Below are 16,425 nucleotides of genomic sequence, written 5' to 3' on the forward strand. Positions count from 1 at the left end.
AGGAAAACCAGTTCAAGACACTATTCCAACGCAAAAAGAAAAGGAGTACTTGTGGCACCTTTGAGACTAACAAATTTATTTGAGCATAAGCTTTCGTTAGCTACAGCTCACTTCGAAAGCTTATGCTCAAATAAATTTGATAGTCTCTAAGGTGCCACAAGTACTCCTTTTCTTTTTGCGAATACAGACTAACACGGCTGCTATTCTGAAACCTATTCCAACGCAGTGATTCCTCTCATTCTAAACTGTATGCATTTTTAAAATGTTAACTACCACCTATACTCACCAATCATTTCCAGATACGTGACAAGTTTTGACACATTAGCTTTAGCTAGCTCACTGGTCGTCTGATTCAACACTAAGGATAGGGAATGAACCTGGTCAAGCAAAAAGAAACAGATTAGTAGTATGTAATATGATCACTTAACTGGAACCAACTCTGAACTGATCTAAAGAAGTGTTCTCTCTGTTATTGAAAACAAAACCTCAATTTTAAGAGTGAGAACTTTTGCTTTTAACACCCATATCATCCCCTTCACAACCTCCACACAACAAGACTATCTTCCTCGCCTGTCTTTCTGATGATCTGAGCCCCGTCTTGGAATCCCTCATTGTCACTCATTTCTCCATTGCATAAAGTTCAAGGTTTTTGTCCTTACTCTCAAGGTCCTTCACAACTCTGCCCATCCTTCCACAAATGCTAGTCTCTTACTGCATTGTTCACTCTTCAAACAACAGTCTTAACCACCCATTTTTCCATTTCTCCCACAGCTGCCTTTACACTTTCCTCCAAGTACCCATTATACATTTAACGTCCAACTGAACTAATCTCTAAGTCCACTACCCTATCCTCCTCCATATGCCTTTTCAAGACACACTTCTACTGTGACTCCTAAATTAAATCAATCCACTAACAATGGGTAGGTCAGGAGGTGGGTGTCATCCTTTTTAATAGACATTTATTTACATTAAAAAAAACAAACCTTCAAATTATTTGAAACCCCTCAAGTTGTACACTCGGTTATCCTTTGTAACCACAAGGACATATTACGATTACCTTCGTCCTCCTTCCCTTTCCCTCTTAACGTTTTTGCCTTGTCACAATTAGACTGCAAGACCCTTGGAGAAAAAAAATGTATTCCTATGTGTCTACACAGTGCCTAGCATAATGAAGCCCCAATTTTGACTGGGGCCTTTGGGACCTAGATGGGTGCAACAACTACCTGATTAGTCTTATAAGACTCATTGGGGGCCTCTCAACCCCAACTGAGTGCGAGTCTTAGGGAGCTGGTTGAGCACCCGCTGTACCTTAGGGATCTTAAGATTTTCAATCAACCTCCCACATTAGCTCTAGGATTGTGGGCTCCACTGAGCCTTGAGGACCATTGCTTAACCCCCACCAATCTTCCTTAGGAGGGTTCTTCAGAGGTCTCCCAAACAATCATCCTTCACAAAGTGTCAGGAGATTCATTGGGGCCTTCTTAATTCCTAACCCAAGCAAGCCTCCTGAGGCTTGGCAGGGGCCCTCAAACCTGCCCACTTGCATGGAATATACAAGCCTCAAGAGGGACATGGTTCCATCAGTGATTCTCAGGATGCTCTTTGGGGACCCAACAAAGCCAACCTCTCCCCAGAGGCCCTATGAGGCTTGCTTATCCATGACATGGGAGGATGACCCTATTTAGGAGTCCATCAGATTCTGCCGAGCATAAGCAGCTATCTGAGATGGCTGGGGGTGATGAGTTATTGGGGGTCCAGTCAGCCAGATAAGGTTGGCAGGGAGTAGGAAGCCGTCTTGGTGTGTCCCATAAGGCTTGCAAAGGTGAGAACGGGTTTGAGGCGCTGACTACTCTCCTACTACAGAGTAAAAAGAAAAGGAGTACTTGTGGCACCTTAGAGACTAACAAATTTATTTGAGCATAAGCTTTCGTGAGCTGACAGTCTCTCTTACTCTGATTAAGAACAGGCAAACTCCAGTATTCCAAAACACTGGCTATCCAAAACTCTTTTCTCTAAAAGTCAGATCTGTTCCCTTATCCCAATTCTCAAAAAATGCAAATTCATTATTATTAACCCCTATTTTGCAAAGATTTTGTATTTTCTTCCAAAGACTTTTGTATAATTGGGAGTTACCACATAGGTTTTATATATATTGTGTGTAGGATACATATGAATGACCACCACTGTAAATATAAAATGTTAACTTGAATTAAAACACAACTAAAATTTGCATAAAGCAATGTGTTATGGAAACACACGTGGTCAATGTCCAGTATCTCTATCTCTAGTACCTTAAGGTTCAGCTTGGTGTTTACAGGATCCTGAACTTCAGAAGTTGATAAGATACTTGCTTCCGACTTCACCATCTGCTGAATATCCTCAGGCGGCAGCTTCATAGCATGGTTATCAGCAGTGGATCCAATCCCAAAAAAATCCAATATCACCACCCAGGTTTGCAAAGTTATTAAAACGTCTAGACAGTTGAAATCAACATCCACACTACGGTTAATTTTGTTATAGCGAGAAGAAAATTCAGAATGTTTCTTGTCCACTAGGAATATATTGATATGAACCAATGAATCATCAAAGTTATTTTTTCCAGAAGGCACCTTGGACTTGTTTAATGTTGGAGAAGGTGGGGGGGTCAAAGGATATTCAGAGTCAGCATCTTCTTTTTGTGTTTTACGGGAGGCACAAGTTGGTCTTTGGTAAAACTGAAAGACATTTGGTGCTTCTTCCATGTGGGAAGGGAGGGAACGTGGCATGTCTGGATATTCTACATTGGATACCGAAGGGCAAGATTGGGAAAGATATTCCTTGAGCACTAAACCGGATGGTTTGGGTGCTCCACGGGACACCATGAGGTTCTTGTGCATAGAGTCTGGACTTTTTTCCAACAGGTCTTCCATCAGCAGAGAACGCAAAGTAATCTGAATGGATAAAGTATGTGGATGATCCTTAGAGAATTCAACATCAAAATCCTGAAACTTTACGCTGACCAGACCTTGTGCTCCAAGTGTGAGATCTCCACATAACTGAACTTGGAGTTCTGAAATATGAAAGTTTGCTTGAATCTGGGTAAAAGATTTTGTTTCCCTAATAGGCATTGACTTGTTTGGAACAGCAGAAAAGCTTGAATGGCTGAACAATCCATTCTCCTTCCGTTCATTCGAGAACTCTGAGCCTACACTGCGAAGCGACACTGAAGGAGAACTAGGACAAGTTGAAGATGTAGAACTGGATGCAAATTTATTCAAATCTTCATTGTAAATTAAATTGTCAAGGGTTTGCAAAACTTGCTCATATACGTGTTTTGCTAAGACCACCTGCATTTAAAAATAAACAGTCATAAGTCTAGTATCTATTAATATTTTCCAAGCTCAGCAAGTGTGTAAAAAACACCTCAATATTTTCTTACTGTTAAAATATCATTGTTTCAAGTACACTCAGCCCCAACAATTAACTTGCATTAAAGTTCTGAAAACATCATGTAGCAAATCTTGAAAAACATTCTACTCAGAATCAATACCGCTTAGGTGTATCTGCTTCCCTCCATTCACCACCTCCACCATTGTTACTCGATTTTTAAGAACATTCACATGAAAAAGGCATTTAAATTCTTAACATTTCATCTATTCTACAGCTGCTTCTTCACATGAAGTCATAATCTGCCATGTCAAGCCATCATAATTTCCACAACAACTAACCAATGTCACAGGCAGAGGATTAGTCTTTTAAAAAAACAATCCTGGCTCAATTCATGGTGAATGTTTGAAATACACTACATTCTGTTTCAGACTGAAGCCAGCATAGGCCTGACTAGAGAGATCCTGCCTACAGCACAGAAGCTGGTACACAAACTGAATTGTTCCACAAATTGAAGATTTCAACATCTCCAGTAGCACAAAGCTTGTGTTGGAAACACCAAACTAAAAATCAGGGGATTCAATCCCAAGGAGAAAAATACAATTTTTTGGATCAATGATAACTTTGTGTTCAGTTACAGAAACAATTTCATCTTCTAAATGCCACTTCATGCCATAGTTTTTGCAGGAATTGGATTTTTTTTAAATTAATGCTGGTGAAAATTACCAGAATGACAGCTCTGAAGCGTTAATTCTTCTGTTTATCCACAGAACAAGTACAGCATGAGCAGAGACAGTATAAGCTTCCCAACACCATCCGAAACAACTTGACCTTGAGGAAACACTTCTGGTATGAGAAGGAAGCCAACTTTCTACTGTTATTTGTAGCAGTGTGCTGGTGCAAAAGCACCTAATTAGCCCCTGCCCATCAGGGGAAACAGATTGGGGATAATGGAAAAGGCCTGATGCCGGCCTGAGGATTGGAAACACCTGCTGGCCCCACAAGCCAAGGGCTATAAAGGCCAGGAGGGAGCCAGCAGGCAAGGGAGCAGCCAGGGAGAAGTCACTCAGGGAGGGAACTGGAGGTCTCCTAGCTGAATGCTGACTCTGCCTGTAAAGGAGGTAACTAATCCTGGAAAGCTTGTCTATAGACAGACACTGGTGGTGGGATAACTTTAAGTAAATAAAGACACAGGTGTTGCACAACCCTGAAGCCTCTCTGAGCCTTATTGGGGGAAGCAAGTGGGCCCCAGGAAGAGGGGCAGGACGTGAACCCTGTTTCATGATTGAATCGATCTTTGTTGAGATTCCTAACAAGCATGCCAATTAGGACAATGGTAGTGGGGGTTCTCGGTGGTGTGGACGGAGGATGATTAGGAATGAAAGACCGTCAACTCATTTCAAGCAGACTACCAAAATGCCTTATGATACTTACTTCTGGACAACATTGCCCTGGGTTAGATTTGAACTGGCAATATAGAGGTAGAATTCTGTATTCCATTTTCCAGTTCCCTAAGCAACCCAGTCCCTGACATTGTTCTTCTATATCATCAAAAAAGGATTTTTAATAAAAAAAAATTGCTCTATTCAACTGTGGAGTAAAACATCTATATTAATGCTGGTAAATATTAAATTATTATACCTGAAGAGGGTTGACAAATTTCCCCTCGATTCTCATAATGCTTGATATTCCAAAGTCTTCATTATTCAAAGGGAACGTCAAATCTAAATCTCTGTCTATTGGGATCTTCTCCAATTTAAATTGTATAGTGGTGTTGTTCAGAATGTGGAAAGCTGTTATTAAAAGACATACATACATTTTTTATCCCCATCATCTACAGTATGAAATACTAATCACATCATACTGAAATGTGTCAAATTAAAATAAAGGCAAAAATTACATCACCATGGAATATATAATTACTTGGAGACTAAAACTAGCTCTCTTTTCATATGGGACTGAATAAGCACAGCCCAGAAAAGACAACATAATTCTGCTTTTGCTGATCTAATTCTGACTCTTTCGGTTGCTCTAAAAAAATTTTTTTTTTTAAATTGTAGTTTTGATTACATTTTAGCAAAGCTGTGCATGGAGGCAACTATTCAGTTTTCAGATTAGGAATGCAAAATCTGGATACAAATAAATGTGAATTTGTCCACATTGTAATTAAATTCCTCAAGCAGTACGTTTTATGAAAAGCCTCTTTTTAAACAGATATTTATTTAAATACGCTCGGGTTGTAATACTACTTGTTAGTTAAAAGAAATAAACCAGAGTTTTTCATGATACTTACCATGACCTTTATGTAATGATTCAAAAAAATCATGACGAGTAAAGTTGGATTCCTCCTGGATAGTAACACTGGAAGTACCTGAAGGAGGGTGTAACCCCTGAGTCATCTCACTGGCAGACTCTTTCCTGACAATAAACTGGTTGCTATTTAAAGAATACATTTTAATATCTTTAATTTCAACTTGCAGTCTGTCACTTCTAGACTCATCTTCTCCTGGCACAAAATTCTGAATAGATATTTGTCCTAGATGCCCTACAAGCAGTTCAGGGCTACCTGGCTTGCGAGGTATTGATACAATTGGTGACTCAACATTTACATTTAAGATAAGCTTAATGGTATCAGTTTTGAGAGACGATGGTCCAAATCCATCTTCTTCATTATCTTCTAAATTGAAAGGGTCTCTTGATCGTGGTGTTGTATCAAACAGAGAAACCATTTCACTGTATTCAGCAGTTTTAGTTGCCAGGACAGAGGTAACTTTTGTTGCTGCTGTCTTCAGCATGCTGCGGAAATTCTCTTCCAATTCATCCATGGATAAAGTTAGTTCTTTCAGAAATTTAGCCGAGTGGTTGTAATGTAAAGAAGCCATTTTGAGGTTCAGGGAGCATTCTTCTTTCGACTGCTCTACAAAATTGAAGCTCAAAGCATCTGGGAGGCTACTTTCCTCATCGAGCCTGACAAATACAGATTCAAAGTAGCCAATATTATTGATGAGATTTTCATACCTTACTGTATTCCCTATGCTGACAACATACTGGTTCTTAACGTTATCTTGTGTCAGATCCATAAGGTGCAAGCAGCCAAGAGAGCCATTTACATCCAACTTGCTACACATGGAGACGTTAACTTTGGTGCCACCAATGCTCGCTGTTGCAATTTTTCTGCCATATTTTTCTCCATTTGTCATTCCAAGTGTCCTAAGGAGGAGTATATTTAGCCAGTGAATGTCCACTGCTACTTCTATATTTCGTGCATGGGTAGACTGAAAGGTTTCCTGCTCCCTGAAATTTCTTTCCAAGTCAGTCATTAAAGGCTGAGGGCTAGAATCTTCTTTCTTCTTTGGGAAGGATTTCTGGAGAAACCCGATCAGCTCAACAATTGTCTCTGGGTTAAGAATGATATCCAAGTTGTTCACCTGCACTGATATCACTTGGAGCGTGCTGTCCAAATTCATTGATGGGCACTCTGCACTCACAAATTGATATTCCAGTTTAATCAAAGATTCTTGATCTTTTGCATAATTACCAGATGAAACATTTGAGGCTGCTGCACATTTCTCTGTCAAACTGGCCACATCAACTGCACAGGCTTCATTTGGTCCATAAATAGGAGACTGTGCCCTACTATCTCGAAGACTTCCTGTTGGAACATCAAAACTAAGATTCTTGTGCGAAGCCATCAAAAGATCAAAATCAGAGCCGTATGTTTGCATAGTGTCAACCAGTAATAAGCCATGAACAGTTAGTGACACTTCTGCATCATAAGGCCTCTTCACAAAATGGGCATTGGTGCCAAAAACCTTGAGTACAGAGATATATCGTCCATTGCTTTCAACACCTAGCTGCATACAGTTAACTTTAAATTCAGCTAAAAGAAGTTGAGACTCTACAAGTACCTCCCTAGTATGTTGTTCAACCATCATAACACTCTGTGTTAAATTCATTACAGAATCATGCAAACTTCCACGCTGGTCTACTTCTGTGAAAATCTTCTCTTTCCCTATGTGTAAAGCATCTGGGGACTTAGTTTCAGATGTACTCAGCCTTGCAAAACAATTCTTCAAAGCTGATATTTTATCCTCATTGATATGTATTTTCAGGTCTGGTAAATTCCCAGATAGGACAGCTCCTGGGTATTTTGGATCAGAGGTGTATATCAATCTGCGCTCCAACTGCAAATGAACATTGAATTTTTCTACCACATGAGTTGGACCCACATCACTATCCTGAACATGTTTCCAGTTATCTTTCACTCGTCCAACCATGATCTGAAGATCCATAAATGACAACGTGTACCTCTCATACATTTTTTTACTCATTAAGTGTGCCTGTAGTTGCTCTTCACTGATTTCTAAGCAAGTCAATTCAGATGTTTTGATTCCACCACTTGTGGTAGCCTCAGAAGGTGGGGTATTGGGAGGAGTTGCAAGAGGTGTTTTATATTCATCGTCACTCAGTTCTTTGACCTCTGATGACAAACCACCTGCACCCTTCTTTTTAGACTCATCTGTAGATTAAAAAGGATGGACTCATCAAAATCATACATTCTTTTCCTTTGAACACTTCTAAAATATTGATCTTGTTGTATGTTTTAATTTTAAACAAAAGGTCAAGAAATTGTCAAGTGCAATACTCATGTAGTACCTGATCTCTTATTGCTAGATTTGATAACAGTAAGAAAACAAAAAGAAAAGTAACCACTATATTTCTGTCACGTAAGTGACAGATGTAACATATTTAAAAAAATCCATTTTAAAAATTACACTTATGAATTTTTGTTAACTATTAAAATATATTATTATATATTGTAATTACATTACTACAATTACTGAAGGAGATTAGAGAAAAATATTTTTTCCTATGTCGATGTGATGCATTTGACAACACACTGGGCCTGATTCAAGGGCCACTGAAGTCAGCTAATTCAAGACTAAATTGACTTCAATGGGGTCAACTCTTCTGTGTCTAATCAACTTTACTGTCCATAGAAGAGAATCCGTAAAAGACTAATCTTGCAATTTCCACCTTTTGTTTCTGTGTGGTTTAAATGCAGCATGAGAGGAGAGAAAAATCATGCCACTCAAAAGAATCTAATTCCTCTTTAAACCTTACTAGAGAACCCAAATGGATGTTGTGAAAATAGTTTACTCAGAGTTTGCTCAGTTCAAACCATAACGTAGCAGTTACTAAAAAAGGCTGTGAAGACCTTGCAGAAAATGGTTTGTCGATATGCTAGAAAGAGGTAGAATGGTATGTGTAAGGACCTTGAGGGTGAAATCCTGGCAAAACTCCCATTGGCATCAGTGGGATCAGGATTTTACACAGGACTGTAGAGTTTATCAGCATCATACTATTTCTTTTAAGGTTAGATATCTTCCTTTTCAAAAACAAGTATTAAATAGAGAAATCCAATGTAATAATAACTGTTACTTAGATATACTGCATTTTAAGCAGATTTGGTTTTATCTAAAAGCTTAATTTTTTTTTTATTGTGTTTGAGTTTCCTTTTCAGTTTTTATACATTACTTCCGGCACTGTGGCTTGGCTTAGTTATAAAAGTAATTGTTTTATTTATTGGATAGTTAAAAAAAAAAATTCCTTTCACTCTTGCCAGCTAGCCCTTGGCAAATGCCAAGAGTACAGCCTCACAGGGCTTCACATTTTGGAGACCATTTTCAAAACATGCTTTCTCTGGAACAGCTGTCTCAGACTCTAAGCCTTTCTGATTCTCTGAGACAAGAATCCCCAGTCTGCTCAAATGTGCCAGACAGACACACAGGTTACAGATGTGAATGGCCATAGGCAGACTTCAGATTTCATACTAGGTCCTGTAGAGGTAAGGCCAGCCCTGGACTAAAGTTTACCCCCACCCATCCTCCCACAATAAATATGGTGTTAATACTAGTAAAACTGTATGTGTGCCCAGGCAAATAGAAGAATGCTGGGGGGGGGGGGGGGGTCCTACCATATACATGTAAACAGATAGAGTTTATTTCCAGGCCATACCTTGAGAATTAGTTAGTAATATTCTCCCCAGATCCAACACTACTAACACTGGGTCCACAAATTTGAAGTCATCAGGAAAGATCACCTGAGGGGCAGAAATATCAAGGCACACTGTCCAACGTTTGCTGTTTTCCTGAAAACAAAATAAAAATATTTTCTTCCCATTCACAAAACAAATGCAAGAATCAATCCTATCCAAATTATAAAATCTCCACTGATACTAAGGTACCTGTATAAGCATAACATGCATTTGACAATGTTTTATGAAAAAGTATCAAGCCCAAATATTTCCTTCTCAGAGAAAAGATCCTTTAATTTTTTCTCTTGTTATAACAGCTACTTATGACATGTACATTACTAATACAATTATCCTTCAATTTTTAGGAAGGGCAAAGTAGTTTCCAAGATTACTACATACTTGGAGAGAATTTTTCAAAAAAGTTCAACACCCAACAGCTCCTATTGATTTCAATGGGAACTTGAAATTTGGGAAACTTTGTGGATCCCTTCCATGTTTCAGAACTAATATAAAAGGCAAGGAAACAAAACACATTTCTGAGAAAAAAAAACTTACAATGAAATCTCCCACTAGTAAACGATCAATCGTTTGCCTGATTTCAGCTTTTGTCTGCATTTTTAGTTTGTTGTACTGTCTTCTAGCCGCTTCAGCCACTCTCACCTCTAGCTCAGACTGATATCCAAAGCCTGCAGGAAATATACAAATCTGACTATGCATAATTTTGTTCACATATCGCTGAATCAGAAAGAAGTAATGAGAATTTATTTACTGTGATTTATAAAAATGTAAACTATGTTGTTGTTTTTTCCAGGAAACTGCATAACAGACGGCCAAAAATTGCATCTAGAGGCTGAAGTGACCATTCCCAATAACAGCCCTAAACATAACTGTATTACAAATGATTATTTGGCAAAAACAGAGCTTTTAAGCAAACAAAGGATTTCTTAAATCCTTGTGTGATTATTACGGTGGGTCACACCTTCCATTTTAATTTCCTGAACAAAATCTGACTAAATGTACTCAAGGGAATTTAAGGAAGGGCTATGAGGCAGCCAAAATCCTTCCTAATTGTATCCATGTCCCTTGAGGAACATTCTGATCTTGTAAAAAGGAAGGAAAACTATTTCTATACTAGGTCTGTGCCATATCTTGCTGCTATCAAACTCTTAGTATTCAAATACTAAGGATTCAAAAAGAATCATTTATTGTTCCTTATTCTCACCCTTTCTGCCCTCAGAAGCAACATACAGAGCTGAAGTTCTAATGGCAGCTGACATGAAAGTTCAAGCTCAGGTCTTAAGCCCCCAGGTCAAGCAAGGATTAGTTCAGTGAAGCTCTATCCTTATGGAAGAGACACAGCAACTGTAAAAAGGAAGACACTCCCTCTGACAAATCCAAGAGTGGCAACGACAGACTTGAGAGAGGGACAGATTGTGATAATGTGACATCTACAAGATTAGTCAATTAAAGGTGGAAGTGTAGGGAGATATCCTGAAGGCATGCCCTTTCTGCTTCAGAAATCAAGAGAAGCCCTCACTTTTTCTTGATTTGAATTTACAATGGAAACTTTTATTGCCGCTTTACCGGAGTAAATATGAGAAATCAATCAAATTTGAGAAAATAAATAAGACATGAAAAAGATATCAAACAAAAAGGTTAACCTGAGGTATGAACCCTTCCCTTGTAGAAGAAATCGGCTACTTTCTTAATGGCTTGTGGATTGTAAATAATATTTAGAGGTCTGGTACTGACTTCCAGGCGTCTCTCAAAATTGCTGTGGGCTGGGTTTCTCTCATACAGCATCTCAAATACTGGTGCATCGGGGTCTGCATCTGAATCAAGATAACAAAAGAATATAAAAGCAATTCTGTCTAAAGTAGGAGTAGGGAGGGTATAAAAATCAATTTTTTGTTTGCATGGGGGTAGTTAATATCTGATGTTCATTCAGACTATAGTATTTAAATTTTTTAAAATACAATGGATATGCATCAAAAGCAGCTCAATTTAAAAATTAACATTCATAGACTAAGGCCAAAAGAGACCATCATGATCATATTTTCTGACCTCCTGCATACTGCTGGCCCCAGAACCTCACCCACCCACTCCTGTAGTATACCCCTAACATCTGGTTGAGTTAGTGAAGTCCTCAAATCATGATTTAAAGACTTCAAGTTACAAACAATCCACTCTAGTTGAAACCAGCAAGTGACCCTCGCCCTATGCTGCAGAGAAAGGCGAAACCCCCCCAAGGTCTCTGCCAATCTGACCTAGGGGGAAATTCCTTCCAGACCCCAAATATGGCAATTAGTATTTGTCTACAATTAAACGACTAACATTTTCTGAACTGGGTGCCTAAAGTTAGGTTTCTAACTCGAGCAGCAATCTCATTTTCAAAGATGAGTATCTGCAGTTCCTACTGAGTTCAATTTGTCAAAATCAGGCCATTTGTTTACTTGCACAACAACCCAATCTTGCAAATTTGCTTTGCAAAGGTGGATCTCTGAGCCCATGAAAAGCCCCATTGACTTCAGCATGGGAGATATCCTGCAAGTTTCTCTACGCAAGTCCAGAGCCTAAATATAGATTTCGGAGCCTAACATCAGGCACCTACATTTGAAATTTTTTAGCCTAAGTATTTCACTAATATATTTTTCAAATGCATAATCTGGTTGCATGCTCAGATCAGGCATAGTAATGAAAATATTACCAGTGCTCCTATTAGTCATTTCTGAAGATGAAGTTTGGAGACCAAAGGAGGAGACACAGCCAACCTCTTTTTGCTAATTAGGAAAAAAAATAAAATTGAAGACCATCAAACTGAATATGAAAATAAGCCATTTAGTGTACATACCCAAATTTAAGTTGTGTTTTTCCTTATTTTATTTGTTGCTAATTTTAGAATGCAATGTGATTTATAATAATTATTATGCCATTATGCCATGTATTTTTTCTTCATATAACCAATAATGAAAGAAAGGAAAACAATTTGCATGTGAACATATAAGGAGGAAAAGCTATCTTTCATAGTCAACAAGCTGATTGTAAGTAGCAAATCACATTTCTACAAATGTCAGAACGTTATAGACTTCAAGTCTTCAAGGCTAAAGCAAAATCAAATCTTTCATCCCTCTCTGGTAGAAACACTTAAATTCTTCAGTAACAATACTAGAAAAAAGTTCCTGGATCGTACGTTTGTAGTCTTGAACTAAATGCAATTGAAGGAAGTCCTCCATGGGAACCAAGGCTTTTTGGGGAGGGGAGAAGGGGAGAGTTGGTAAATAAAGCAAAAAACAAACTCTCTAGCTAATTAAGCATCAGCACTTATTATTCCAAAACTAAATTCAGTCCAACAACTGGCTCTGTATAGTAATATACAGAACAACAGTCCCAAAGATTAAAAACAGGAAGAGCTTTATGGAGGATCCTTGCAGAGAAAAAAAAGCCAAAGTTCATTCAGACATTTTCCAGATTATAGCTTTTCTTCTGTGCTTATGATACAAATGCTTCATACTAAGATACATAAGAAGATTAACATTAGTATTTTTATACTCATATTTTGAGGGTTTTTTTTTTTTAATTTAAATATCAATCCTGAAATGGCAACAGTACTATATCAAGATGTAATTGCATTCTTTTACATACAGGATTAGGGAAGACAAGAACAGGAAATATGGTCCCTTCTGTTGCTAAATCTCGCAGAAAAAGGCCACCCAGTTGAACTGTGAGAAGGGAAGAATTTTTGCGGGGAAGGGATTCTGCTAAGATCTTTACACCTGGAAAATAAAGACATAAGTGGCTGTATTGAATTCTAGAGAGAATACATGACAATAAATGTATTTATGGATGACAGATACAAGTGTCATCTTACATATTCATAAGCAAGCTAAGAAACAAGACAAGAGCTAAGACTGGTTAGTTATGCTTCATTGACAGCCTTTTAAACCATCAGTTTCTCATTGCTAAGGTTTCCTCAAATTGAAGAATTAAAGCTCTTGCCCTATAAGGGGATTTTTATTTTATATTTATTTTTGCAAGTAATATGGTTAGAAGTGTCTGCAAATATTTGCATCAAAATGTTGAAAAAATGCATTTTGGGATAGATGAACAGAATTGTTGCACATGTATTTCTACAAATGTATTATCTGAACTAAGGACTAAATACCAGAAAAAAAACTCAATTTATAGAATTATATTACTGTGAAACTATTCAAATATCTGAAAGTAAAAAGTAAAGAAGTAAAAAGATTTATTACTACTCTATACATAATAAAACAAATGAAAGTTCAACAAATTACTTTCGTATTCACAATCCTCAATTACCTACTTCAATCCTAAAATAATTAAAACTGTCAAGGTATATACTAATGAAACATGGGCTTACCAAGGGAAGCGAGACCTGAACTTGAATGGTTTCAGTACCGTTCCATGACATTAGCTCAGTCATGAGTGGCTATACAGTATTGTTTATAAAGCAGGGAAAGCTCTTGTCCTATTTTAGGTAAGACAACTATCAAAATTTGAAATATGTTACCTGAAAATTCCAGCTGCATGAAAGCACTTTCATTTGTACAGGGAGCCCTCTTCTCCTTATGCAACAAGGTAACAGTGCCACCGTGCAACTGGAGATTTAATTTAGCAAACACATGATCTCTCTTTGTAAATGTGTTCATACTGGAGGCATCGGCAGCTGGATCAAAAAATTCATCGGCAACTAATTTAAAAAGGAGAACAAGGTGAGTTTAACAAACAAGCTACAAGACAACTAGTGAGCAAAAACTTGAGACTTAATTTTCTATGAAGGACAAAGATAGCCCAACTATGGGGGTGGGGATGGGAGGAATGAACAAGTAGACAACAGCTTATTACCTGTTCAACCAGAGCTCAGAAGTCTGTACTTCTCCTGCAATAGTTATCACTACAAACAACTTAAACAGTACAGCCAGCTGCAACCTTTATGCTGCTTTAGAAATTAGCAATCAACTAATAGAAAAAACCCACAGAAGTTTTAGTCAGTGATTAAGAAAAAGATATTTTTTAAATATTTCTCCTTTATACATATTTATTTAGAAATTTAAGTCTACATCTCTCTCCTTTGAATGATACGAATTTTAAAAATCATTTCAGTTCATCTTTAACAAGTATTTAACTGAGGGAACATCTACAGTGAAGGGGGGAGAAAAAAAAAAAAAAGCCCGATGGTAGCAAGCCTCCGAGCCTGTGTCAACTGACTTTGGCTTGTGAGGCTTGCACTCCAGGGGTAAAAATAGAAATACAGATGTTCCCATTCGGGTTGGATCCCAGCCTCTGAAACCCATGCCCCTCACTGGTTTTAGAGTCCAGGATCCAACCCAAGCAATTTACACTAATATTTTTAGCCCCTTAGCACAAGCCCAAGTTAGTTGACTCAGGCTCTGAAACTCATTTTTTCTTTCCAGTATGCACATGCCCTAAGGTGATAATTTTGAGAAAAAAATATTACCATACCCAGTATGTCTTCTGGATTCCACTGTTCTTGTGTTTCTGGTAGCAGTCCCTCAAAAGGTTCACCTTCGTATGTTTGCTGAGCGTACCCATACCAGCCCCCCCACCCAGGAAACCAAGACTGAAGATACTGCAGCATCCCTCTGCTACTGCTGCGTTCAGGGTCTACAGTAGGAGACACTCCAGGGGACTCAGACAAAGGCTCTTTAAGACTCTGTTCCAAATAAAAAAAATCAAAAACACACATTAAGATAAATAAAAGAAAAGAACCTTTGTCTTAATCCAGAATGTATTATTTCTTACTATGATTCCATCTATTATTTATTTACTGAACATTCCTAAGCATAAATACCATACAATGCTGTTTTCACTTGTCAAATATATTGCTGTGTTGTCTAAACCGACTATCATCAGAATCTTGTTTTATACATTGTAAACTTATTACCTCAGTTAGCTTCTGCATATTTTTAGACGTATGTATGAGTTAACAGTTCTGGACTTATCCAGATCAGTTTAATTTTTCTTAGTTACTCTATCAACCTAACTGTTGCCAGAATCATTTGTCATGCACCCTAACCATAGCTCGATCAATAAGCATTTACTTTTCATTGAACTCTCACTCAGGATTACAATCAGTAGTCAACATTACTTCTTATGAAATGAGCCTTAAGGGGTCAAATGTTTGTACATTTATAAAAAGGACCAACTCTGCACTATTTATTCCAGGAAAATTCCATTACAGGTTTCAGTCTTAGTTCTCTCTCTTAATATTAAAGAGGAAGACGAGTTGCCAGTATGGAGCTCAAGCACCCTAATAATAGCACTCAGCATATCACAACTGAAGAATCTGAGCATGATTGTGGTTTTAGCACTGGCATCACACCGCTCAGCATGAATATACTGTACATGCTACAATACCTTTTACAATGAGGACAATACAATTTCTTGTAATACTGCACCTTTAGATTCTCAATATTATCCAGTGTGCAGAAAGTCACTCACCTCAGCTACATCATGGAATTTGTCATAAACAATCTCACGTAAAATCTTCATCTCCTCAAACGTCTGCTCTTCTTCAATACGATGCATTTCTTCCTGCAGTAGCAAAAAGGTATGTCTGTGCTGATTCACAGGCAATTAAAGCTTTCTACTCTTCAAAAAATACACTCAGAGGGAGATTCTTTCAAGCATCTAAGGGATTTAGCAGCACAAATGCACAGATTTTCACTGGGACATGTGCTCCTAAATCCCACAGATGAATTTGAAAATCTCTACAGAAGATACCGGAACACAGACATTTAATCGGAATCAATGGCAATTTGTTCATTTGATACACAATTAAACTGAGTTCAAACATGCATCTACGCTGCAGGCACATAAGAGCCAAAACTGGAATTCAATTAACGAAAATGGACAAGGAAAGCTACGAAACTACTTTCTGTCAAGGGAATTCATTCCTCGAGGCATCAGAGACAGTGTACTTGGTAGTCCTGTTCCAACTCTTGCATGATAAGCGAGGACTTGGATTGCCTACAACACCA

The 16,425-nt window shown here is 38.0% G+C and overlaps 1 protein-coding gene across 5 annotated transcripts in view; it reads right to left on the reverse strand.

The window, feature by feature from the left end:
- Positions 1-16,425, reverse strand: part of VPS13D (vacuolar protein sorting 13 homolog D) — a 189,126-nt gene that overhangs the window by 155,568 nt on the left and 17,133 nt on the right. For all 5 annotated transcript variants that reach the window (XR_013348386.1, XM_077837552.1, XM_077837556.1 and 2 more), the window contains 12 exons: positions 15,887-15,979; positions 14,888-15,098; positions 13,935-14,114; positions 13,046-13,176; positions 12,111-12,183; positions 11,065-11,235; positions 9,959-10,089; positions 9,385-9,517; positions 5,660-7,885; positions 5,008-5,159; positions 2,292-3,326; positions 287-377 (listed from right to left, as the gene is read on the reverse strand). Coding sequence is in view for 4 of the 5 variants with exons in the window: in XM_077837552.1 (XP_077693678.1) it covers positions 287-377; positions 2,292-3,326; positions 5,008-5,159; positions 5,660-7,885; positions 9,385-9,517; positions 9,959-10,089; positions 11,065-11,235; positions 12,111-12,183; positions 13,046-13,176; positions 13,935-14,114; positions 14,888-15,098; positions 15,887-15,979 (4,627 nt within the window). In the remaining variant the exon portion in view is untranslated. The remainder of the gene's footprint in view (positions 1-286; positions 378-2,291; positions 3,327-5,007; positions 5,160-5,659; positions 7,886-9,384; positions 9,518-9,958; positions 10,090-11,064; positions 11,236-12,110; positions 12,184-13,045; positions 13,177-13,934; positions 14,115-14,887; positions 15,099-15,886; positions 15,980-16,425) is intronic.

The sequence above is a fragment of the Eretmochelys imbricata genome, chromosome 18, assembly GCF_965152235.1.
Source record: "Eretmochelys imbricata isolate rEreImb1 chromosome 18, rEreImb1.hap1, whole genome shotgun sequence".
NCBI lineage: Eukaryota > Metazoa > Chordata > Testudines > Cheloniidae > Eretmochelys > Eretmochelys imbricata.